The 27,208-nt window shown below is 43.1% G+C and overlaps 1 protein-coding gene across 5 annotated transcripts in view; it reads right to left on the minus strand.

The window, feature by feature from the left end:
• Positions 1 to 27,208, minus strand: part of RARB (retinoic acid receptor beta) — a 189,286-nt gene that overhangs the window by 2,475 nt on the left and 159,603 nt on the right. For all 5 annotated transcript variants that reach the window (XM_042816507.1, XM_042816510.1, XM_042816511.1 and 2 more), the window contains 4 exons: positions 16,335 to 16,495; positions 9,800 to 9,976; positions 3,563 to 3,767; positions 2,038 to 2,196 (listed from right to left, as the gene is read on the minus strand). In XM_042816507.1, coding sequence (XP_042672441.1) covers positions 2,038 to 2,196; positions 3,563 to 3,767; positions 9,800 to 9,976; positions 16,335 to 16,495 — 702 coding nt within the window. The remainder of the gene's footprint in view (positions 1 to 2,037; positions 2,197 to 3,562; positions 3,768 to 9,799; positions 9,977 to 16,334; positions 16,496 to 27,208) is intronic.

The raw sequence follows: 27,208 nt of genomic DNA on the forward strand, positions 1-27,208 counted from the left end.
TCTTCATCAATGACATGAACAGTAGGATTGAAAATACTCTCAGCAATTTTGCAGATGACACCAAGCTACTGACAAAACAGAAGGGATGTCATCCAGAGGGACCTGGACAGGCTCAAAAAGTAGGCACATCTGTACCTAATGAGATTAAACAAGCCCAAGACATTGCACTTGGGTTGGGAAAATCCCAGAAATGAGAACACACTGGGAGAACTCCTGGAGAGCAGCCCTACAGAGAAGGACTTGGGCCAGTGGGCAAAAAAGCTTGGCATGAGCCAGCTGTAAGTGCTCACAGTCCAGAAGGCCAACAGTATTCTGGGCTGCATCAAAAGACAAGCAGCCAGCAGGGTGAGGGAGGTGATTGTCCCCCTCTGTTCTGCCCTTGTAAGGCCCCATCTGGAGCACTCTCTCCAAGCCTGAGGTCCCCAAGCATATGAAGGATGCAGAGCTGTTGGAGCAGGTCTAGAGGAGAGCTGCAAGGATGCTCAGAGGGCAGGAGCACCTCTCCAATGAAGAAAGGTTAAGGGGGCTGAGCTTTATTAGCTCAGAGAAGAGAAGGCTCTGGAGAGACCTCAGTCCAACTTTTCAGTACAGAAACAGATCACGTAAAAAGTTCTGAAACTGTACTAATAGGGACAGGATAAGGGGGAATACTTTTAAAATACAAGAGGGGAGATTTAGGTTAGATGTTAGGAAAACATTTGTTTTTACTCAGAAAGTGGTGAGGCCCTGGCACAGCCACCCAGAGAGGCTGAGGATGCCCCACCCCTGGAGGCATTCAAGGTCAGACTGGATGGGGCCCTGGGCAGCCTGATGTGGTGGGTGGCAGCCCTGCCCACAGCAGGGGAGTTGGAATGAGATGATCTTCAAGGTCCCTTCCAACTCAAGCCATTCTATGATTCTAGGGAAAGTGGCGAGGACCATAAAGAGACAGAAATATTCTGGTGTAAAGCTATTATACAATGAAAAGCATAGCAATGACAGCATTGTAGCAAAGCCCTAGGCTACAGCAGGTAGAGAATATGCTTAAATGCAGCAGCAGTGGACACAGAAATGAAGAAAAGAATCTGCTCACCCTTGGAAGGCCTCAGGTACACAGGGATCTCCAGCAAGATACCCTTACCTCTACTGCCAACCCTTAAATGAGGTCTGGGAAGGGGTGGGTCCTGGCTCTACCCCTTACTTCTCTCAGGTGCATGCAGTACACCTGTGCTCCCCTGGATTGGCCCTGCCTTCCTACCAGGTGCTCAATTACTGGTTCAAGCCGTGACTCAATACTTCCACTACATCTGGAATTAAATGTCAAACAGTGAGGATATAAAGATTCTGTTCCACAGTGAAGAATGGATGTCCTTTACACAGTTTGTTTCTGTTGGGAAGAAGATTTTGTCTACCAAACAGAACAACTTATACACAATTTATAGCCATAAACCTCAGAGTTCAAATACATGGTACAATGTACAGACTCCTGATCATCAACGTACAATTAGTCTAGTGGAGTATAAATCCGCTTCTTAAAAGCGAAAGAAGGCAAGAAAAGTCAACAACATTAAAGAAAAAACAGTCTGATTATTGGGGAAAGATTCCAGAAATGGAATCTGTTGACATTCTTTGCTTTTCCATGCTGCTACAATGCCAGTGCTGCAGAGAGCACTCAGTCACTGCATAACTCCAGATAAGAAGGGAGAGTTTATATTCATGCCTGAGCTGAGAAGTTTCAGAAACCATTACAAAGGCAATGAATAACTTTCCAGGTGAATGCTGATGGAGCAGATTCATAACTAACTTAAACTGTCAGGAACAAAGGAGAAAGCACTACAACTGGAAAGCAATTAATGACTTCATAGAGAATGGTATGGAAAATGTGGCATTGTGTACGTTGGAAGTAGAACCATTTCCAACAGGCAGTTACATGAACAAGATGAAAAGAAAGGTCAGCAGGACCTCTCAGTTGTGTTAAAAACACCCACAGGACCAACCACCCAGGTCCTCAGGCCAATGTCCTCCGAGAACACGCTGAGAACACGCTGAGAACTGTACCTTTTGCACTGATGCTACGAAGATCTGTGATTTTCATTAAGATCTTTGGAAACATGTGAGGCTTGTTGGGTCGTCTCTTTCGGATATAAATTTTCAGTGCTTCAAGCAACGGCTCCTGAAGCTTATCCACTTTCATTGGTTCTTCAAGGTCCTGGCGATCTGCAGGAAGCATCACGTCACTCTATGATCTTAAACGTTTTTATTTTCTTCATCACAGAAAGAAATCATAGAAGCTTTTCCATGTTTTGGATTAAACCTCCATGAGTTTCATCACTTTCTCCATTTATACGGAGAAATACACTCTGTAGCATTTATTCCATTAGGAAGATGACAAACCATAGCTTTCCAAAACTTAGCTTCATTTTTCATTGATTACTGAACAGGTTTGTCATTTCAGTGCTTTGGAACTACGTCAAGCTCCCTATCTAGGGGGAAAATACCTTCCTGCAAACAGTATTTGAGAATTAATTTCGTATTCATCCAGGTTTACAAACTGATTACAGCCGATTTGGCCTTTGCATCGACACTAAACCAAAGTGAGTTACCACCACATATCAGCAGATGGCAGTGCTAGCTTAAGTGACAACAAACGCCAGCCATGAAAGGCAATGCACCAGTGATACATTAGAGGTGTCTCAGAACCCATCATTGCCTCTGATGGGTTATGGTTAGAGACACAAAAGTGGAATCATTTTGTACTAAAGGGCCACCTTCAATAAAGACTGACTTTTGTTTTCAAAACAGTTACTCTCTAATAGTAATTTAAGCATGGCAAAGCTTACTTATGAAAAAAAAACAACCCCAAAACAGTTTTGAGTTTGCATTTCAACAGGCCCATCTGGACACAGTGTTTCTAATGCTACCCAGAATTTGCACAATGGGATAGATATTGGGTGATTAAATTAACAGAAATTTAAGAGAATTCTGGAAACGATCTAAGTCTTTCTTTTTTTGCATTGAAGAAATGTAGCTTTACCTGATTTTACCTGGCAATGCCCCTTGGAATCGGCTCCTCCCCACCCCTTCCCCCCAGTCATGTTACCAGTGCTATTCTGCTAAATTTGAAGCACAGCCTGCATTTTCTTGGTTATTCCCAATGACTTCTGTACAAATGTAACCTTATGCATATGCATGCAATTGTATTTATGAGTACATGCTGCACAACCACCTCTTGCCCTAACGGAGCTCAGTCATGAAGGTACCCAAACGCTGCTCAGGAAGAAGCAGTGGGATATATCCTACAGCAGTACTTTACGAGGCAGACAATAAGATGAAGATGAACTGGAACTGATCCAGTTCATTTTAAACCATACCAGTAACGAAAACAATAACCATCATCAGTGGAAAGCAAGCCTTTAGTGCAGCTGTTTTAGGTGGCATATATATAATACATAATAACACTACATATACATATTCTATATATATCTATACATTTGAGTACAGGAAAGCAGAACAAGTAAAACATAAATGAAGATCTTAATGCGTCTGTTGTTCCAAAGGCATCTGACTCCCCACTGTACGGTACCTCCACAGATCAAGCAGATGGCACTAAGGAGACCGGTTTCTGTGTCATCCATTTCCAAAGGCAGGAGCTGGTTAGCAAAGGTGAACACGAGGTCGGTCAGGGGGCCAAATCCAGCGTTGTGCATCTGAGTTCGGTTCAAGGTAAGGCCATCTGAAAATGTCATGGTGTCTTGTTCTGGTGTGTATCTTGTGCAAATTCTGAGGATCTGTGGAGGGATAGAAATGAAACCTGAAGAATTCCGTGCTTGAGAGGTTTGCTGCATTCTCCAAATGCAGCAAATTACCCGTGGACTGAAGTATGTGCTCATGTCAAAACAATATGAAATCAAACTCCGGTACGTTCAGTTCCAGTAGCCCCGAAGCTCTCCAGTACCACATAAACAATTGTCTACGATTATTTTTACTGTAGAAATTGGTCACTTCAATGTTTTCCCTCTAGTTATGAAATACTCAAAAATTCTGTGCCATTCCCATGCCTTCACTCATCAACATTACCATAATAATCCCATCAATCGCTCTGTAATTAGTATGCTCTACACATCGAACTATAAATCGTTACTGCACTGCCACGCCGATCCCAGCAAGACCAAGCAGATACCTGAGCTCCCCGAGCGCTCCCATATCGCATTGGTTTGGGGCGCGCGTCTGTGTGGCAGTGCTGCTCTGAGCCATGGCTCTGCCAGGACAAGGCATCTGCGCCTTCTGCGTGAGCGCAGGCAGCTCCCAGCCGGTGAAGGAGGCAGAACACAGCCTGAGCTCTGGGGCTCCTTCATTTCTTCTGTGATGGCAAATAAACGGAAAGTTCTGCTGCAGAACTCAACCAGCAAGTGAACAAATGCTCGGATGGGAGAAAGACAAAATGGAAAGGCGGCCCAACAGGGAAGGAGCAGCAGGCCACTGCTCGCCGCACTCCCGCCCTACGGAACACCTGAGAGGAGCTGTGGTGCAGATGCCGGTTAAGGCGGTCCCCGCACACGCTCTTTGCTCATTTCCCCCGCACCGCTCAGCAAGGTGCGCTGACTCAGGGCCGCACCGGGCGTCAGCGCCGAGCTCGGGCCCTGACTCGTCCCCACCGGCAGCTCACAAAGCGCTCCTTGTCCCGCCGCCCGCGCGCTGCCTCTGAGCCGATTAGCGGCTCTGAGCCCTCACGCGGCAGCACGCGGCAGCCTCAGCAGCTCGCCCAGCTTCTCCTCTTCTCCCCTCAGCCACAGCCGCGTGCCGCGCACCGCACCCGCCCGGGCGGCCTCCCCCGAGCCGGCACCTCCCGGCCGAGCGGCGCAAGAAGGCGCTGCGTTGTCTCCGGCAGGTCCGCCTGTGTGAGGTCAGCCGGCCGCCCCGAGCGCAGATAGCAGCGCGTTGCGGGGAAGGCGTGCGGTCACACCTCCAAGCTGGCCGTGAGGAACGCGGGGCTTTCGTGCGACGGCCAACGCGCACCTGAGGGCTGTGACTGGAAGGAAAAGCTACAGAGCACGGTGCCTTGTCAGTAGCAGACGGCACGGTGACCATGCCCTACGCCGCCAGGAACCGCTGGAGGTTCTCGCCCCTCACGCTGTTTCTTATCCTTTTACACCCAGGAGCTGGGCTCCATGATCCTCCCCCTTCCAACTTGGGGCATTCTAGAATTCTACGGTCTTTAAAAAGAACGATAAAGAGCGCGGAGGGAGCTGGTGGAACAACAAACACCTCTTCAGAGCCCACCCAGAAGAACAGAAACTACGCTTTGGGTTGTCCCCGAGCAACCTGCCTCTGCTGTATGCAGGCTGCGGGCTCCCCAGCACTCCCTGTGGGCCGGCCTTGCTCTGCTGCAGATGCACGGAGCAGCCTGAAGCTGCCACAGGGCCGACATGGAGGTCATCCAGGCTGCACCCGCAGCAGGAGTGAGCCGGGGGCTTGGGGAGGGAACCAGAGAGCCAGTGAGCAGGCACAGGGAGCCTTGCACAATTCACGATTAAAACCTTCGGGTCCCACGGAATGCAGTTACTTCCAGGCACAGCCGGCAACTGGGAAGGTTTTTCACAAAAGGCAGACTGCAGGCTTTTGTGCCTAAATGCCGCTTGAGCCTTTAATTGGATGAGCCTGCAGTGGCTCAGACGGGGCAACTGGCACAGCTGAAGCTCAAGTATGTGTTTTCTGCAATGCACTTAACTTGACTGGAGCAATCAGGTCTCAGGTTTCTCCTACATTCCTTCTACATTATCCCACAACACACTGTTATTAAACTCTGAGACAGATCATTTAAAATGTTTTTTTGTGTTTTTCTTTCTTTTTTTTTAATTTATGCCCTTCATCAAGATCTGTGAAATGCTATGGATATTGCTGAGTTGCTGCTAAACCTTTCTTGGGCAAACTTCCAGTGTCAAAGTAAAGTCAATTTCAAGCTCATAGTCACTGAAGAACATATGGGAAATGTCAGCACTTCAAAATAAGAAATCATTGTATCTTTCTCCATTTTAAACTGTCTAGAAGACATCCTCCTAATGTCCTCAGTACTGTTTAGATTTTGTAACTAAGCCAAGTATTTTAGTTGTCACTCTGCTCTTAAATGCCACTTGCAGCCATAAATAAGGTTCTTGCCAATGATTAAAGGACCCTTTGTTTTGAAGAATACATCTTGAAGTGTCTACAACTCAGTTACAAACAGCTAGAAAAAAATCCACCGTCCAGCTCACACAAAACCCAAACATCCAGAATGTTGCATGTATTGCTGTTGCTGTCATACTGTTACCTGCTTTACACAGATTTGCTAAAGTAAGAACTCCTTGTGCCACAAGCTCACTGCCCCAGCCAGGACAGTTTCCCAAGGAGAGAAACTCAACCTCTGCAAGGGCATCAGCAGATCAACAAACCTCCCAGCACTGCCATGCTCTCTGGAACGAGCTGCCCTGTGCTCACAAGCGCCTGCTTGGTGCTCATTGGGATTTTACAGCAAAAACTAACAATAGCATTATTAGAGCTGAGAACTTCGGGTTTTCCCATTGGATTCGAGTAAGACTGAACTATGGAGTCCCTCCACATCCGATGCTCTCCTGCCATGGGGCCGGCGGACCGGCAGACAGAAGCAGTCACTTTTATGAGGGTTACTGAATTTTAATAACATTTATCCCTGGAACCCTTGGCTCCAGAGCAAATACAAATTCCACCAGCCTCAGTTGGCGCCTTTAACTATTTTGCAAGACTTGATGTTATTTCCCTTATAGAATTTGTGTTTGTTTGTATATAAAACAATTATTTGACCCACATCCAATGGAGTTTATTAAGTTCCTGGCAGTATCTCCTTTCTCAGGGTGTCAGGGGATTAAGGCATCTAAGGCTGCAAGATCCAGCTAAGCTGAGCCCTCAATGGTGCTTCTAAGTGCTTCGGACTCACCCCTGCCCAGGAGGTAAAACCGGGTCCATTGAACCAGGGCTGGACACAGAGTGCTCATGCTCATGCCTAAAGCACAGGCTCCAGCAGCCCCACCAAGATGCTGCCCCTTGTCAGGAGGGCAAACATGAACAAGGTCTGCAAGCACAGACTGGCAATACAGAGGTGTTAGCTCCGAAAGCCAAAGAAATGAAGACATTTGGGATCTGCAGAAATCTCTACTGTGGTCGTGCAGATTGGCACCTGCTCAGAGCTCTGCCCTGACTAGTGTTCCCTCAGCACGAATCCTCAGCAGGTCCCTGGGTGCAGGGCAGCACTGCCCAGCAATGCAGGCACACGGCCAGCTGCAGTCAGGCACACGCTGTGCCTGGCTAGGAGAACTAAGGGGAAAAGCAGGCTCTAGGAAAACATTGCTAAAAGTGCTGTTATTTAGCTTAAATAAAGATACAGAGCTGCACTCCAATCAGACTACGTGCAGGTGATGTGGTTTTAATGGATATGGGCATTTCACAGACCGTGCGCATGCCACACATAACTGTGGTGGTGGTAATTATCCCTTTTTCTTTTTAAGCAGCACATAAAGTAGTCACATAAAGCTTGTCTACATGTCACACTGGAAACTTAGGACTCTCACAGCAAGCTCATCTTATCCATCCTGAGTCTGAAGAATCCTCATCTCTTGCTACTGCAGGCAGCTATGGTGCTTGTATGTCTACTTGCACAGACGTGTCACCTGCAGTTTTGTGAAATATAAAGAAGACAACAAGCAGGTGGACAGGAATGACAGAGCTCAGTAAAGGTTGTAAGTACAGCTTGGATATTACTGTACTCCCCAGGAATAGAAGTGGTGAATTGGCTTTAAAATAAGAATCAACCTTTTCTGTCCATGAATTAAGTGAAATATAGTTACCATTTACTACCAGCCTTGTTATTAATATTCTAAGGACCAAGTTTTTGTTTAGCCACCTTGATGAAAGGCTGTGAAGTGCCTCTATTCAGCCCTGTACCTTTATCTAGATCTTTATTAGTCCTATGTGCAATCAGGAGTTGGACTTGATGATCCTTGCAGGTTCCTTCCAGCTCTGGATATTCTGTGAACTCCAGGAACCCACAGGATCCTTAACAATTACAGAATCAGGGTACAGCTTTTTTCCCCAGTATCTACAGAGCCAGAAAATGGCAGCTCCAAGATGGGAATGCAGTTTAAAGCATGAAGTTTTAGGGTTAAAGTGTTTGGATGAACAGGTTTTTGCTATATCCCAACCTTTCTCCCTACCATCATTTTTGAATAGTTCCTGTAGGCTTTGCAAACAGAAAGCAATTCTCTTCCCATACTTCTAGCAGAATACTTTTGAGGAAATGTCCAACTGTATGCCTGCATGCCTCCTGGTGTAAGAGGAATGTAATTGCACCTTCTCATGGCAGAACTAACGACGACAGGCACACAATCAGTAATAAATGGCCCTGTCTTACGGAGGGATCACATGTGATAATGCTGAGATGGCCTGGTCTGAATGGGACTGGAAGAAAGTGATAATGAGAAGTGACTCTCGAAGACCGCATGGCAATCTCAGCTTTCCTTTTTTTATAGGCCAAAGAATAATATCCCTTCTCCTCCTCCACCCCCTTTTCCTCCTACATCAGTGTCCTCTAGACACAATTCCTCAAAACAGCTTTTGACAACACAAGAGGAAAAGGTCACAGCAGTTAACATCTTCCTCAATAGGCTCCTGTTGGAAGTAACTTTTAGAAATTCCAAGGAAGCACTTTTAGAAATTCCAAGGTTAATCACTTTAACTTGAAATTCTCTAGTTTAAACTCCCACGTTAGGCTGAGAAATATATCTACAGTAGCCACCCTACAATGGGCTTCCTCATCACACTGAAAATTCACCTGGTTCAGTAAGGACCAGAAGGCTGATGCTCAGAAGGAAACATTTAGAGGATGTATAAATCATGTTTGAATTATTTAAAACACATTTAAAGCATTAACTGTTTTACTAAAAGTCAGTGCAATAGTCAATAATACAGAGCATATTTGCCTTTAAAAGCCTGAAGACATCTAAGGTCTGTATAAAGAAATGATGAGATCCCAGAGGGCTCCTCTGAAGGTCAGCATGACAAACCACCAGAGACAAAGAGAGAGAGAAGAGCTTGCCACTCAGTGGCATGGTATAGAGGAAAATTTCAAGCTTATCTGCATAGTTCTCTTCTGTAGATTTTATACTTCTCTATTTAAAATTGAATTGCATTTTTTCCTCAAATGTGTACGAAGTCCACAAACAGGAGTCCACCTTCATAGGCACCTACAGCATTCCTAAAAGCAGGTAATCCTGCGTACCAAAGGCTCTGTGCCTGCTGGGCTCTAAGTGCATCACTACGACCTGCAAAATGCTCACTCCAAATATTTGGATCTGGATCCTCAAATCATTTCATGACCAGCTGTACAGCACACCCCTAAAACTCCATGCAGCAGACTTCCTTCTGGAAATCCTCCATGCAGAGCCCTGGCTGCACTGATTTGCAGGAAGAGGAAGAAGAGGAGGAGGAAAGAAAATCAGACCACTCTTCAGTGCTAAAGATGGGGAAACTTTTCCAGACATGCATATACTTCTTTTTTATTATTTCAAAACATGCCTTTCTTGCAGCTGTACTGAAATCCATGAAGTGTAAAGTCTCACTATGTATTTTGAAAAGCACAGTCATCCTAAATAACAAGTATTAGTAGATATGCTAGAATCCACTTGTGAATGTGCTGGTGAGTTTAATTATGCAACCATTAAAGCTGGGGCAGCATTTGACCTTTTGTCAATTACAGTAACAGAGTGTAATAGAAAATAAATCACTACTAAGGAAATAATATAAAGATACGTACCAGTATGTCCAGGCAGGCTGCTTTAAGTAGAGTTATCTGGTCTGCAATGGTCAAGCTTGTAAAGCCTGGCAATCGTTTTGCAAATTCCACTATTTTAATAATGCACTTTGTTGCAAGTTCACTGAATTTGTCCCATAGCCCAAGATCCAGTCGAACCCGATGGTCTGCACTAGAGTTCTGGAAAGAAAGGCAGAAGGCACCATAAATCAGTAACATCCCTTTCAGTAAGTGGTTTTCAAGGGAAAGAATCAACAACCAAAGTATTCCTTCCAGAAGTGCCCTCTATTAACATTCCAGGCAATTTCTGCAGTTTGCTGTTGAGATGATGCTGTTTTTAAACTTGGATTAATCGCCTGAAAATTCCTTGGATATTTCTCTGTTACTTACGATTGCAGAGGCCATCTGTACAAGGAATACAAATGAACTTAAACATTTCCAAATGCCACTATCATTATTCTTCCTTGCCATTGTATAATAAGTGCATTGAGAGAGACAATTTGCAGTTGTACCCCAGAAAATAAAATGAACAGTTGAACAAGAATATTGGGTCTTCATCTGGAAAAAGCAGCACAATATCTGGAACATAGTGTCACATACTTAAGATCTTAGCAAATTAGTTCTACTTAATTTATCTGCTCTGTGGCTCTGCAAGAGTTTTACAGCTTTCTCAAGCTACGGTTTCACATTAATTAAATAGCACTTTTTTACACAACGTTACAAGAAACACCATGTGCAATGATGAATGCTGCCTGCTGATAGGATTGGGCATCCAATATACATCCTCCTGTTCAAAGAGCCACCAAGACATTCAGGTTGCATCTCTCAGTGAGCGCTCACATATCTTACTCCAAAAGCCCACACTTTTCTAGGACACATAGCAAAAGCTGTACCCAGGCATTTGTCACCTTGGTGCCACTGCCTTTCTTTTGTTCACGGGAAGGACAGACTGAACAGGTAGAATGGGGATGTAGGGAATGGGATGAGCTCAGCAGGGCCATGGATGCTGTCAGCAGGCCCAGGTCCCTGCAGCCCTCGCCCTGTCCCAGTGCTGCATTGCCATGTGCCATCACCACTGTCAGTCATAAAAGGGAAGGTCATGGCAGCCCCAGGGGAGCCACCAGCTGGCACTCACCTTCACTTGCAACAGAGTAGAGATTCAAGCTGGTAATATTTATATTAGGCCACTATTACACAGAATAAATGCTAAAAAGTGTTTAAATGCATGATATACGTCCTTCTTTGCTTTTCTTCTTAAGGGATAAGAAATTAACTTCACTACTTCTATTTGAATTTTTGTTCTGGGAAAAACTCTTTTTTTTTTTTTAATGACAGATTTAAAAATAGGAGAAAATGTCTTTATAATGCTAAGCCTAAAGAATTGCCTTCAAAATGGTCCAAAACTAATGGGTTAACAGTCATTGTAATGCCCTTTGAAACATTTCTTTCGGCTACTGCAGTATGCATCCTTCAGATTTATTTTATTTCATCCTCAAGGACCTTGGTGAAATACAGTACATTGGAGGAAAAATAAGATCAAGATGTGCAGTCATTCAGGCTGTAATTAAATTTAATAGGCAGTTTATCCAGTTCATAGAAAGATGGCATAGCGTAGAGCTACACAAAGCAGAGCCTAAAGCAGGAAATCATTTTACAATAGGGTATCCATCTGGAAAAAAAGACGTTGCATGAAACCAGCAAGTGTGAACGAAATCTTCATCAGTATCATATGAGGTTACTTTATCATGCTGCAGTACTGGCAACGGGAAGTTTGACATGTCTTCTATTAAGAGTAATGCACAGCCGTCTTAACAAATGTAAATCTAACTCACCATTATGCAAACTGAAAGGAAGGGGCAGTTAATAAAATACAAAATAACCTGGTGTTTTACTGAGCGGGTTGCCAGATTCCTCAGTGTTGGATCTAATGGGGTTTACACATTGTCTTTGAGATGCCACAAATGGGAAGACTTTCAGCATTTTGTCTGGTAATGAACGTTAGTCAAAAACACAGTCGAAACAGCTAGATTTTGAGCAGCATTTCTCAATATGTAAAAACAAAACGGAGCTGGTATCGATGTATAGGTTGAACAATAAAGCACGGGGTTAATAAAATGCCTGTTAGAAACTCTGATTAAATTTGCCTGAGGATCTCCTGTAACGGCGCTGTGAAGAACACGCAGACATGACGCCTTTTCCTGAACACTATACTGAAGCAGGAGGTTTTTGGGTGTCTTTTCCAGGATCAGCCTTGCATGTTTTTCAGGCCTTTGCACCAGCGCACATATGGTGGAACAATACTGTAATACACCCTGGTGACATCTTTATCAGTGGAAAAGCCCAACCTTGCTATGAAATCCAATTAAACAGCCATTTTTGCCACATAAATGGATCCCATTTTTTCCATCATTTTTGTTCTTCATCGCAGGCTGCTCTATCTCCACATTAACAATATAGGATGAGTTACTCCCAGAAACAGACACAGTAGCAGAATCCCCACTGTCTTTAAAATCCACTTTACAAATGAAACAAGGCTCACAGGGGCACTATGCCCTAATCAGGAACACTTGCAATACCTCTTTAGTAAAAGCAGTAATGCACTCCAGCTCCTGCAGGCTCACTGAGGACCACAACCTACTTCTTTGCTCAATCCCAGCATCAAGACATATATTTCCTCTACACTGGCACTGAACAACAGCCGTGTCACTTCTAAGCCAAGGACTTACAAAGAGCAAAACGCCGCTGAGGGGCAAAACCTCTCCACTTGCAGCCAGCAAAGAGCAACCAGGGAGAAACTGAAGCAAAGGTCCAACAGAGTAAATTTTTTTTTTCCCTTTTATCCTCCCTTTATCACGAGGTTGGATGTAACACAGCTGCAGACTTACAAATAGTACCAGTCTCAAGGGACGAGCAGTATAGTTACACTCAATTATACTATAAAGTATGACATCTCTAGAGAAATTACTACGGCACTTTCTCTTACCTGGATGACAGTAATAAAACAGATCTATTTATGATGGACTTTTGAAATCCATTATGTTTAAAGAGCTTGCTGATTCTCATCATCGACAGAACTGTACTTGCCCCTGCCTACCAAATGCAACCGTTAAGGCAAATGACTCAGGGAATTTAATACAAGCGCCATTCCCTCATTATTTTAAGTAGACTTTTATTAACTATGCAAAGTACAGCAATTATTGTAGATAGGGACACTTTTTCTTTTTAAAGAGCAGATGGATATAAAAAATGCAATTGAAATGCTTTTCCAAAACCAATATTTTTGACCGGGTAAAAATACACAACGGGAAAAAAATAAGCACATAACCTTTCCTGCAGGAAATGCAGGCTGCAGTCTTCAAGAAGAGGACCGAGATACGCAAGCCAAATGTCTGCACAGGTGGTTTTTTTTATGACCGTATCTCTGGCAAGCTCTTTTTTCCCCCACTCTCTTACATTGACATTCTTTGCTCATTCTAGCAACAAACAAAACCCTGCTTTAAATTAGTCCAAAAGATCACATAACCAAGGGCGCACAGGAATCGCACGCATGGAACAGACTCTTCCGTCCGCACTTCCCATCACTACACAAGTGCTAAGCGCGTGAAATTCACTATGCTCGTTTCTCACCTCTCAGTTAAAAAATTAAGTCAAAATTTATAAGGTTACAAAAGTAATCCGTACAGTTTGCAGCACGAGAGCACCATGTTTCATGAATGTTAGCCAGCAGGAGCAGACAGAAAACATGACTTTAATATTCTACCTGTATCAGCCTGTTGCTATCAGGAAAACTAAAGCTTCATATGGTTCTAGCTCAGCATTTAGCAAAAGGGTTGTGCTCTTCTATTTTTGAGTTCTGATCTCTATTTCAAGTGTGTTAAAAGGAACAGCTACCACCTGAACCCTGCCATGCTGTTGTCCAAGGACTGAAGCTGTGTCCCTCAACCCAGTACAAAAACACCTCACTGCAGCCTGAGAACATCACAGATCTCTGCAGTCTGGTTTCTCCTCCACCCCATTGCTTGGCAGTCTGTTGGAGATGAAGGCCCTTTACTCCAGCCACAGGGATATTTAGGAATATTTCACTTCCCAAGGTTTTTTCTTGGGTGCAAGCATACAATGGAGAGCTGTACTGTCCCTTTCAAAGCCAGGCAAAGACACCTCTCACAAACAAGACATTACACTGAATTCCTATCTAAAATGCTGGAGTGGTCACCAGACCTTAGTTAGATGAGAGGTTTAAGTACTATGCACTTCACACAGAGATTATGAGAATGAAGCCAGAGGACAATTAATATTTAGGCACCACCCCTCTCTGCTTTGATGCAGATGTGGAAGGAAGATGTAGAGCTCTCAAGATTCCAGGTAAGCTAAAAATAACTCTTTCAGTAAAATTTTGGTACTGGGACTGGAATTGTTCCAAGTCATGACAAAGTAGCAGGGACTTTAGTCTCTATTCAGCCTCAGAGGCAGCACGGTCAGTTTGAGGCAACTCAGGGCCCCTCAGTGACTCAGATTTGTCCATTTCTAAAATCTAGGTGCTCTCAGAACAAGCTCTGACACTTTTTTTGAGGACATCAGCACATCATCAGGTTCAGCAGGAACCCAAGAACAAAGGCATTGGCAGCATGATATCCAACAAGATCCTTTCCAGTTTCCATCTGTATCATTTCAACAACTAAAATATTAATGAAACTTAAGCCTCTGATCCATGCAAGCACATAGGTGCCCAGGTTTATCTTTCAGCCTTTGGGAACTTGGACAATTACCAGTACTAAGCATTGGCACACCAGCTGCAGCGCACTTTTCTAATGCAGAGGTAGCACAAAGGTTTGTAACAAAACGTTCACATTTGGAGGTATATGGATACATTATTCTGGGATAGCCAAGTCATTTGCAACGCAGCCTGTGAGCAATAAGCTCTGGCATGCATTCCAGTCTGGCTACGTGTCCCAGCTACGGATATCTGATCACCTCTTCTGCAAGGCATAAGCTCACTGTCTTTGAACTGTAAAGATCTCTCACGCTTGTTCAGAAGTGCTCCTGCATTAGCAGAAGTGCGAGAGCCTGCCTGGAAGATTTTATTCCCTTCAAGTTGGGGACACAAGCACACGTACTGTGAGGAGGGGTGGAAGACATTAACCCAGGAATTTCCCTGAAAAGACACACCATGAATCCCACAGCCTCCAGCCTTGCCTTTAGTTATATCACCAGCTGGTTGTTTTCGAGCTTCCAGCCTCGCATGCTGCACTCATCCCCAGGGGGCTGGCTGTGCTTGCCTACTGCAGTAGTATTTACCAGCATGCCTACATGGATTGTTTTGACTACGTCTAACGCAAGCAGAGAAAACACCAGAGAAGCATGCAGAGGACAGACGACTTCCCCAGCACTAACAATTTTATGCAGGTCTCGAAATTAAATGTGAAAAATACTTGTGAAAATATTTTCAGTGACACGGAAAATATGTACTTTTCTAACAGCACAACACATATGCTTGCTTTTCTGGCACTTGAATGCAAGATCTCATACCTAGATCGGAGATTTTTGAACACTGCAAATAGCATACAGGTAAGTATGCCACAAAGCAGTACCCTACTCACTGAACATTCATGCCACACATGGATTTGCCTAAATTACAATTTGAGAAACTTAATGTTTGTTTCAGGAGTAGAGCACATACTCAAAACAGAGAGCAATCCAGTGACAAATTGTACCAGGATGCCAGATCTCTGTTGCAGGTGCCCAACTGGGGCAGAGGACCACGGAGGAAGGCAGCTCCTCAGCCCAGCCACGCCACTCCCAGCCTCTTTACAGGGGGATGTTTCACACATCTCTTTGCATCAGCCAGTACTGCTCAGCTGACAGCCAGTCCAAACCCAACAAAGTCATTCATCAGCTGATAGCTAACATTTAGTTTTCAGTGTCTCTTTCATTAGTGCATTGGCAAACTTGACATTGGATTTTCCCTCGTATATGTATAAAAAAATGTACTTCCCAGAACTGTGCTCTAGAGAAGTTCCTACTTCTTGACCTGAGGCTGATTTTTCACTTCTAAAAAGCAGCAGAAGCATTTGCTGCTTTGTAGTATTTTTGTAGACTGGAAGAGGAATGAAGTATAAAATGTGCAATTTGAAAACTGGCTTATTTCGATATTTTCTATTTTCTTTGACCATAGTAGTTCTGGGACAGTCACTAGTAGCATTTAAGAACTCCACACCTGCATCGCTGTAAACTGCTGACACAAAAGCAGAGAGCATGTTTTTGGAAAGCAATACATTTCTAATGAATGCTGAAATGTAATTCACTCATGGACACCACACTTTTCTCTGCTGGATTGGTCTTGCAGTCTCTTGTAACATTGCTAAGTAATGCTTTACAGTTAAGTGCACATATTTCCATGCATATATTGCAGTTTCTTCCTGGCTAAGGAGACTCAAGGAGCCAATAGACTTCTGCATCTATTTCAAACATCTAAAGTCTCCAATACAAAATTCGCATCATCCACCAGTATCCAGAATATATTTCCCCAAATCATACTTACTGTAGTGTATTTTCCCAGCTGGCAGAGCGAGGGGAAGGTTTCCTGGTGAGCTTTTCGGATCTTCTCAGTGAGGTCATCCAGCTCTGCTGTCATTTCATAGTTTTCTGTGGACTCCTGCTTTGTAGGTTCCTTCTTTTTTTTGTTCCTATCATTTCTGACAGCTGTAGAAAAAGAACAGGCACAGATGATTCAGATCACCCCATGTTGTGCTTGTTGCTCTGTTCCAAAACATCACAAAGTATTTTGTTTCATTTTAAGCATAAATTATTATAAGTGGAGATAAAACATTATATTCACAGAGAATACACACGCAAGCTTAATTATTTATCCATAAAAACTGAATTTAATGGAATAATGATGAAACCAAGCTTCCATAGGTTCTAGCTGTGGGTGTGCTATCATACTCCCACAGTACCTGTCCTCCAAGAGAGTCGACCACAACTCCACATGCATTCTAAGACTCTCTTTAACTCTGCAAGGTGTGATTTTTTTCATTGTAGCATTACAGTTGTGCATGGTGAATGGAGAAATTCTCTGCAGTGACGTAGCTGGTATTTTATTGGATGTGAACTGTACTAAACCAAGACAGTAATGGTTTCTCTTTTTAGATTTCATAATATGGAATATAACAAACCCCACATTTAATACAAACTCTACCAAGCAAAAATTATTTAAGGGGACAGTTAAATTCAAAAACAGCCAATGAAAGAAGATGAAATGCATCGTACTCAAGATCTGAAGATCAAAGGAGAAGCACAAACACTTGAAAGAGGAAAAACTGCAGTGAAGCTATCTTAAAGTCGCTTGCCATCTGCTCCTGCCCTCGGATCAGCCTTCTACCTTCCCCGGGCAGTGGGGGATTACTGGAAATATGCATTGTGCTGCATTCGTTCTGTAACTGATTTCCCACATATTTGTGTTTTGTAATAAAATATGACAGCTGCTCTATCACCATGCTACTCTCCGTTCTTTTAATGAAAACAGCTTAATTTTACAAAATGTGCCCAGGAGATAAATCTATGTCTGCAGCATTGCCAATAGTTGTGAATTTTATCAAGAGGCTTGCTGTTAGTTAAAGCTAACATTTTAAGTGTAACCAGATGCACAAGGAACCCACCAGGCTTTACAGCAAAGCCAAACAAAATCAGTCCCTCTCCACAGAGACTCAGTATTGATCTTAAACACTCCAAAGACTAACCACTGCTGGACGAACAAAACAGCATTAACATACACTGGGGCTCAAAACCCCAATATTTACACCAGAGCCCCAAATTCTGGGGGTGTGATTGGAGAATGGCACACATAAAGATGGTCTGCCTCCACCTGCCAGTTCTTACTCGTACCAGCAGAAGCCCACAGCTGGCTCTTTTCTCATTGGTTCCACAGGTCCATCTCCACAGTATCCCATCTTCTGTGGGCACTTGCTCTGTGTCTATAACTACAAGGTGGCAAAAATGTAGGCAAACACTGGACACTGGAGGAACAAGAGGAGGTTTGAATTCAGTGTCACCTACAGCATTTATTAAAGACTGAATGACACACAGCTAGATTCATGTTCCTCTGGGTGCTGTTTCTGAGAGAAAATTAAGTGCAAAATGGGAAAATAGCAAAGTGGAAAAGCAGCAGAGTCAGGGGTGTCTACAGAAATAATGTAAGGCATGCACCAGAAAACAAAGGATAGGACACAGAATGTTTTTTATGAGTGGATGAGGTACATACCTCATGCACAAATGGCTTTGGTTTCCTTACTGAAGGTTTGACTTTCCAACTGAGAGAATTCTGACCCTGCTCTGGTAAATATTTTAAGGATGTACCTGACTTCATTTGTGTGAACAGCCCTACACTGAGGACAATTATGTGTTTTGCTCAATCAGGGCTGGGATGCTGAGCATCTCCATGGATTAAAGCCTAACCTCAAATACCATCAGTTTGCATGTCTGCAGTTACAAACTCTAAAGATGCCAAGAAAAGCGAACAGAAAAGGCAAAGGTGTACCTTATTCCAACTCATAGAATACTTAGGGTTGGAAAAGACCTCTAAGATCATCTAGTCCAGCTGCCAGCCCATCACCAGCATATCCTCTAATCCATGTCCCTCAGTGCCACACCTACACAGTTGCTGAACACCTCCAGGGATGGTAAGTCCCTGGGCAGCCTGTTACAGTGCCTTATCACCCCTTCTGAGAAGAAACTTTTCCTAATAGCCAACCAGAATCTCCCCTGGCACAACTTAAGGCCATAGCCTCTTATCCTATCACTGTTACCTGCGAGAAGAGGCTGACCCCCACCTTGCCACAGCATCCTTTCAGGCGGTTGTGAAGGTTCTGTGCCAGCAGTGTAGTCAGCTGTTGGGGAGTTGCATCCCCCCAGCCATTTTACAAATATTTTCCTAAAGCCAGTGTCCTGCCCAACTTGCTCATTGGATCCCAAGGCAGAGCACAAATGCAGTCCTACACGCTGAAAAAAACATCCAGGACTGACATGTACATCTTGAGTGCTCCTAACTGCCACTGCACTCCAGAAGTAAATCTTAATCACTGCTGTACTTAGGAGATAAAAGAGCTCCTTAGAAAATTATGTAAACTCCTACACAACCACAAAAAGCAATAAGCTTTTGTAATAAAGGCCCATTTACTTATAGCTCTACGATTGACAAATTTGCTTAACAGGCAGCCTCAGCAACTACTTATCTCAATAGCTTTGAACTCCTCGGAAGACAAACACGTTATTTAGGCCAGTCCTCAGAACTGCTGCCAAGAGCTCCCAGATACAAGGAGATAACTCATGCAGTGTTCCAGCCACTGCTCCTGTGCTACACCTCACAGCTCTTCCTCCAGTTAGACCTCAGGTCCTTCCCCTCCCAAATCTATAGAGAGACAGCTGCTGGTCAATCCATACCAGACTGGCCCAGGTCTGTCCTTTGCAGACACAAATCTCTGAAGGGTAGGAAGGGCAGAAAGGGAGAATTAACAAGTCCTGAGAACTAAGAACAGTTCCTGCTCACTTTTTCTCTTATTCTGATGGTCTTTGCAATAACATTATAACCCATATAACATTTATCTTCTTGCTTTATGTGTACTTCTCCTATTTTCTAGATTTGTCTAAAGCTGCATCAGACCTAGTGGTATTTCTATATTCCCTGTAAGACAACACAATAAAGTGCATCTGACATGTAACACCCAGGCTCCAAAAGTATAAAGAATTTTGACTATGTTGAACTATTAAGCAGATTCAACTGTATCTATAATTCAACTCAAAAAAAAAAAAAAAAAAAAAAAAAAAAAAGGAGAGAAAAAGATTAAGATAACACTATGCTTAGAGGAGTTAAATAAAAACACATAAACACACATATTTACACAGTAAATTCCAAAGCCATCACTGCCTGGGGAACAGGAACTGTCACACTGCATGCTGGAATAGGTTTGGATTACAGCTGATGCTTATATTACATAAATCACACCTTTTTGTATCTTGGTCTTTACATGCATATGATCACATCAATCCTTGAAGCAATTCCATTGCCTTTTAATGATGATATGCAAGAGATGAATCTATGTCACAGTTAATGCTGTTGTGGAAAACTCAGGTTATGAATTTCATTACTTGGGCACTAAATTCTGATTCCACGGCTGCATTATTTAAGAGCTCCCAACAGGGGACAGTATGGAAGTTCACTTGCCCTGTGAGAAATACTGGAAGTTACAAAATCCAAACAAAAATAAGGTGTGTGAGGGGAAAGAGAATGAGTAAGGTGTACCTGTGTGTGTGGGTAAGCCACGTCGGCATGCATCTCAACACTGCTTGGACAGCTGAGAGACACACGCCCAAGCCTGAGCATGTCTGCTCCCATCTGTCTTCCCATGACAGCTTCCATGTCATCTCCATGCATGCTGTTACAGGCATTTCCACACCCAGAAAAACTACAGGGAACCTTGGCAGGGTTTGCCAGCCCCTACCCTCCGATGCTCCCTCAATGCCTGATGGAAGAAGGGGTAGAACGTCAGAGGCTGCCCCTTCTCTGCCCCTGATAGTCTGCTCCCCTTATCCTGCGTCTCCCACTGCCTTTTCTCTCCTCTGCCTGAAGCAAAGGGCATGGAATGGATGCTGTAGGATGCTTTTAAGAAAAGCAGGGTTTGCTGTAGGTGAAACTAAGGAAAGGAAAGGCATGAACAGCTTCTCTCAGAGCACCCCAGCTCTCTCATTTAGCAACCATCCAGCAATTCCTGTGCTTGATCAGGCTTTTTTCAAGCATGCCATAACGCTTGATATTGTCTAGTGTCAAGCACAGTGCCTTCATGTCCACCACATCCAGTCTCTGCTTGGCCAGATGAGTCTGGGATCTAGCCCAAAAGATTCAGGCAGTTTCTGGATCATCAGGTAAAATTATGGCATGCTGAGTTCTCGTGCTACCATTTGTCAAAGGCGACAGAAATGTATGCAATGGAAAAGATCCTGCAGCTCACAACACCATTTTTTCCAATTGCTTGCATAACCTTTGCTTCCCCAGATGCCCAGAAGATAGTTTGACAGTACTTTTCAAGGATTATAATGATTAATCAGCAATAGATTCATGACTCGAAATGTTACCATTGCTGTTTTGCCTCTTAGAGATCCCCGTGACCTGTTACAGCTTTGTGTACCAGTTAACTGTTTTTGTTCCTGTGCTGACAACTACTAGTGCTTCCAGTTAGTTTGCATTCCTGCAAAACCGCACCACTCTTGTTCTTAAACATTTCAAAGTTATTTGTTAAGCTAACAAATCTCAGAAGCACCACAAAGCACAGGGAGCAAGTCAGCAATTGCACAACACTCAGCTGCAAAGGCAGAGCATCAGCCTCACCACTCACAGGTGGCACCATTTGCCTGCCACTGCCACCATGGGAGCTGCTGTCCCACTGGCTCCATGGCACTTTGGGAAGCCATGGGCGATCCACTGCAGAAAGCCAGCAGCCCTGCCTGGTGGAAATGGCAGGCAAATGGTGGCATGTATGCATGATGAGACTGATGCTCAGCCTTGCGGCCATGGCTTCCAGAGTGCAAATATGCACGGCTTGCATCCTGATACCCAAATCCTGACATCCAAATTCCAGCTACTAAAAATCTCTAATTCTCGAAGGTTAGCAGTTGTGGACAATTCCAGTCAAATACACAAAACAACTGCTGTTGTTGCCAACCTTGATTCATCAGGATAAAGGTCTGACTTCCTCCAAACACCTCGCATCTCCTTTCTCCCCTATTGCCCTTCTATAAACTGTGCTCCCTGTAACTAATGGCATAATGCAAGAACATCTCTCCCAACAGCCACCTTAGCAAACTTCCAAAGACCTAGCACTCCAGAACAGGACAAGGAACCAGCTTCTCTGGCCCCACAGATGAAGCCAGCACCTAGCTGCACATCACAGAAGGCTCCCAAGTACCAGAGCTGATGGCTGCAGGCACAGAAATGGGGGACCTGCTAACATGTGGTGATCTAGGAGGTTGTTTTTCCCCTTTCATAGGGAACATTACACAGCCTTCTCCTGTCATGAGGGGATCAACACAGGATGAGAATTAACAAACATCTTGTATAAAGTCCAAGCTATCCCCATCGTAAGAAAAAGAACAGAAAAAACATCTTGAAAACAACACAATCACGCCTGACAAACAGAGATGCCATCAATTCAGAATGATAAGAATCCTATTCATGTGTTCACAGCAATACAATTGCAAGCCAAACATAGCATTAAAATATGCAGAGCACTAGGTAGTTATAAATGGATTGGCCTTCCTAGGTCATGATTTCCAGATGAAATAATGTTTTCTTTCAGGCAAAAATGCTCAGTCTTTAAAAACAAAAGGAAACTATCTTAAAACAAATTCTTATGCCACAGTTGAGACTTGACATATGGAGAATGACGGGAGGCAATGCACGTTTCACATTAAAAACTCTTCTTCCTAATAGACAAAGCCAGTTAAAAGTACACAGTCTTGCTAGGAGCTTCAAGTACAAAAACAAACTACATTGAAAATTGCATATTTTGTAGCTGATTCAGAGAAACCAATAAGGTTAGCTGTCTGGTGCAACTGTCACAAGACAGCATCTAGAGTTAAGTGAGATAGTATCTCTCTACAGACACGTATCGAAATTAGCAAGGGAGTGCAGGGAAACAACCATGAAGGAAATTTCATGAGAACTTGGCATGCTACCATTTTCCCCCAGGCACAGAACGAGGACATCTATTAAAGCCTTCAAACCTGCCCCTGGTTTCCTGTTGAGAAATACTGCTCAGCTATGGCAGGCGTGCCCTGAGCACACCCCAGGAACCTCTGACATCAGGCCCTGCAGCTCCACAACACAAGACGGCACCACGAGCCCAAAGGACATCATCCTGCACGATGCCTTCACCTATGCAGGCTCTTCCAGTCACTGGTGGCAGGTTTTTTTCCTGAAGAAGGTGAATTTGAACTCTGCCTTGCAGCTTTGTATTATTCATTACATAATTGCTATGTTTTATTAGAAATATGATCTATTATAACCTTGAATACAGTAACTTAAATGACATTGAAAATTAGATTATTCTGATTATTAGAGAAGTGAGAAAGGTACTAAACATTTGTAAGACTGATAATCAATCAGTGTATCCATCTGAGTGCAATAAAAATCAATCAGGAGCTAGTGCGTTTAAATCTAATTTTTTAAGCATGACATTTTCTTCTGAGTTTCTTTTTTAAATGTCACCCTCTTCTACAACAGTGATTGATTCTCTCCCCAGGGACAGTTCACTCCAACTGTTTTATTCAAAGCACAGAGATCCCATATTCACATTCTTTTCTAAATATCAAATTAGTCACAACAATAATATTTTCATCAAAATGTGAATTTCAGAAACACACACGCATGTACTCAAAACTGTAAGACACAGGATCTAAATTGGTTCAAATAACAGTTTGCTTTTAACTAGCAAACAATGTATTTTAACATGGAAAACAGTGTCATTTTTTGTCCCTTAAATTCCCTTTTATTTTCCCCCGTGAAGCAGAAGGCCAAGGATTTGCTTGTTTAAAACATAATTCATGTAGAAATGTTTCAGCAGTGAACAATGAATCACTAGCTATAGGGAGTCCGTGAGTAATTACCTATGCCTCCAAAATAACCTTATTAGGCTATTGTAAGTATAGGGTAGACCTTTGATACCTATAGCCTAGGGGGCTCTATTTTTCCATTCATGCACAGGGGATTTATATGGTTATATCCTATTATAACTGACGAAAGCAACACATCTCCCATTTATGTATGAGGATAACTGCAGGGTTAATATATCAAGAACTGAGTTAAAAGAACAGGTTTCATTATATGAATGAATGATACAAATGGATGCTCTACAGCTTTATTTAAACGGCCTGAAACTTGATCTGTGGTTTCAAGGATTCCATCAGCCTGAAAATTTTATTTTTGACACGAAATTCGGCACCTGCTATTGTCACAGCCCTGAAAAATTAGTAGATGGAACGAGCAAAAAAAGAATTTCTACTCTCTTGAAGAAAAACAATACTAATTTGACTTAGATGTAGTATCAAAATAACCAAGACAGTGCAGAACAATAAGCTGAGAGAAAAACCCACTAAAGACAGCAGACAGGTATGACTTTGGTGTTCTTTTTCTTCAATTTTACTTTGCTATCATTTTCAAGATGAATAATTAATGGCAGGGAATATATACATATATGTATGTGCTTGCTTCTTAAACAACTTTCTTCCTGCTTTTAAGACATATGAGAAGAAAATAAGTCATACTTTGCATATCTAGAATTGACACTGCAAGGCCTGAAACCAAAAGAAAAAAAACAGCTGGTTCTAAATGCTGATTTGGCTTCAATGTTGAGGGAAACCTAGAGAAGGTTCCTTAAAATACTTCAGCTCGGACAACAAAACAAAACAAAACAAAAACACCAAAGCTTGTAAACTGCTTCCAGGGCCATGAATATACTGATAAAGTCTACCTTTGTAGATTGTATATAAAACCAGCAGAAACAGTGTTTTGAAGCATGCAGGTGTGGTAGGCAGATGAGACAGTAAGTGGAACAGCTTAAGTCAGAGCCAGGATATAGAGTGCAAAATGCGTAACATGGGCTGAACCAAAAACAGACTCCTTCACCTCCCTTATGATTTCCCTGCATGTTGCAGTCAAACTAGATGGAGAAACAGGAATCCAAATTTAACAATAAACTGTTTAGACAGCATTTTCCCTGAGATTTCCATTCTCAGGGTGCTTTAAAGGCATCAGCTAATTGCCGCCATGAAATATGATAATCCAGAAACTTCTAGAAGCTGAGGATTAAAGAACAACCAAAGGCTAGCATTAACAATTTCAGGCAAAATAAATCACAAGTATTTCCCATGAAGGCCCAGCAACATGTCTGCAATGGAAATAATGTAGTTATACCCACTGTGACATCAGTCGCTTTCATTTCTACGTGTATTTCACATAACCTACAAGTTACACAACACTGCCAGAATTTCCTATCTTCTCCCTAGGCAGGTCCCACAATGTATCCATTCAGATAGTGATGCATTACAATGAATCTACACAAGTGTCATTCCCATCTCATTCATGTCCTGCCCCAAGTATCTCCCAATATTCTGCACAAAATCGTTCACTTCCTTCTCTAATTGTAAAAGTAATTACTAAGATCTGCCATGCCACTTGTAACAGGCTTTGCAGAGTAACAGCATCATCTGCTGGATGTTGCCAGTCATCCTGTTCCCTGGGTCAGTGCTGAAATTGGAAGGAGTTTTGGGAATCAATCATTCCATCCTGAGAGCTTTCCCAAACTCGCAGGGCTTACGCAAGGAAATGAAGTACCTCTGTGGTTACTGTCTACTGTTTCATCTGCCAAAATCCTAATGGATTTACTAGAAACTTTTTCAGCAATCTAGATAAAATTCTGTATGCAGCTAGTTAAACTGAAATAGTATGGGGAACAGGGCACCTTTTATGGAATAGTGGTGTCCAAACACATTTGCTGAACACATACACAATCACAAATGCACTGTGATCATTCTTGCTCTTCCTTACAGCTCAAGTGACTAAATGCATACACAGCGATTGAAAAACACTTCTAAATAGTCAGTTTGACATTAAATTTATATTAAGCCATGATAAAAAAAAAAGAAAAAAAAAAGAAAAAAAAAAAAAGTAGAGTTGCTATTCACAGGCTGGGTAAAGCAAAACTCCCCAATTTCATTTCAAAATCTGAACTTTCAGTCAGAAGTCGCTATGTGGCCATTAAATCTGTCTCATCTGATTTTAGCTGTGCAAGTGCCCTTTTGAGCTACCTTCACAAAGCAACTGCCCTTTTGACTACAGTCTTGAAGTCTGCTACACTAACTCTTTATGGATAACCGATTACAGGTAAAAATATCCCAAACTTGACCTTTTTTCTTCAGGGTCACCAGAAGGTAAACCAGTCTACTCATCTACAAATATTACATTAATTTCTCTTATGAGACAGTCATGGTAGTAGGATGGCTCGCAACTGGGAGAACTTCGGGTTACACAATGTCATCAATTCAATTTGTTGGACAGAATTACCCAGAATTGCTGATGGCAAGGAAAGTGCACTGCTGTAAACTAAAACCAGACACTGCATTGTTTCTGCCCGCTATCTGGCCTGACTATAACACTTCATACTATGTGCTGCAGCTATTTTATTTCTCATCCTAACAGGGTGAAGCAAAAAGTACTTGATTTGCTTGCAGCTTAACTGGAAAGCTACCTATCGTGACAAATTGCAACTTCTTTCCTGACACCACCAACATTTTTAACAAAATGGCTTTCCATAATAAGCACATTCAAAATAACGAACGAGTTTCAGCTATCATACAAATCATACATAATCACAGGACTGCAGATGTTGGAAAAGACCTCAAGAGATCGAGTCCAACCTCCCTGCTAAAGCAGGTTCCCTACAATACATAGCACAGATGGGCATCCAGACAGGTCTTGAACATCTCCATAGAGGGAGACCTCACTACCTCTCTGGGCAGCCCGTTCCAGTGCTCTGTCACCATTACTGCAATAAATTCCTCGGCATGTTTGTATGGAACTTCCTATGTTCAATTCTGGGCCATTGCTTCTTGTCCTATCACTGCACTCCATTGAAAAGAGCCTAGTCTTGTCCATTTGCCTCCCACCTTCCTTTAGATATTTAAAAAGTTTAGTCAGTTCTCCCTCAGTCCTCTTTTCCCCAGGCTGAAGTTCCCAGCTTATACAGCCTTCCCTCATACAGGAAATGCTCCAGGCCCTTCATTAAATCTGTGGTCCTTCCCTGGACTCCTGGGAGATCCCCGTCTTTTTTTAACTGGGGATCCCAGAACTGGACACAGTATTCTAAATATGGCCTCACCAGGGCAGAATAGAGGGGAAGGATCACCTCCCTCGACCTGCTGGCCAGGCTCTTTTTAAGGCACCCCAAGATACCTCTGGCCTTCTTGACCACAAGGGCACACTCCACTCCAGTGAGTCATCTCCCCCTAACATATGCTGACATATGTGGTTATTCTTCCCCAGGTGCAAGACTCTACACTTGTTAAACCTCATCTGCCCAACTCTCCAGTCTGTCCAGGTCTTGCTGAATGGTAGCACAGCCTTCTGGTGTGTCAGCCACTCCTCCCAGCTTTGTATCATTTATGCTTTCTGATTATACATGATAAAACAAATTGGACAGATAGTAAACAAAAAGGCTACAGTTCTGTCGGAGGTTAAAAAAGGAGGTGAGCTGGAAGCACCCCTTCCCTGTGCTCATACATTACCACTCAGCACACAAAGTAATGCCTCCTGAAAAGGATGAGCAGAAGTTCAGCAGCAACACCAAAACTGTGTGCCACCTGCATTTT

This window comes from Centrocercus urophasianus, unplaced genomic scaffold, assembly GCF_019232065.1.
Source record: "Centrocercus urophasianus isolate 14NV4802_14NV808 unplaced genomic scaffold, USGS_Curo_1.0 seq_16, whole genome shotgun sequence".
Classification (NCBI taxonomy): domain Eukaryota; kingdom Metazoa; phylum Chordata; class Aves; order Galliformes; family Phasianidae; genus Centrocercus; species Centrocercus urophasianus.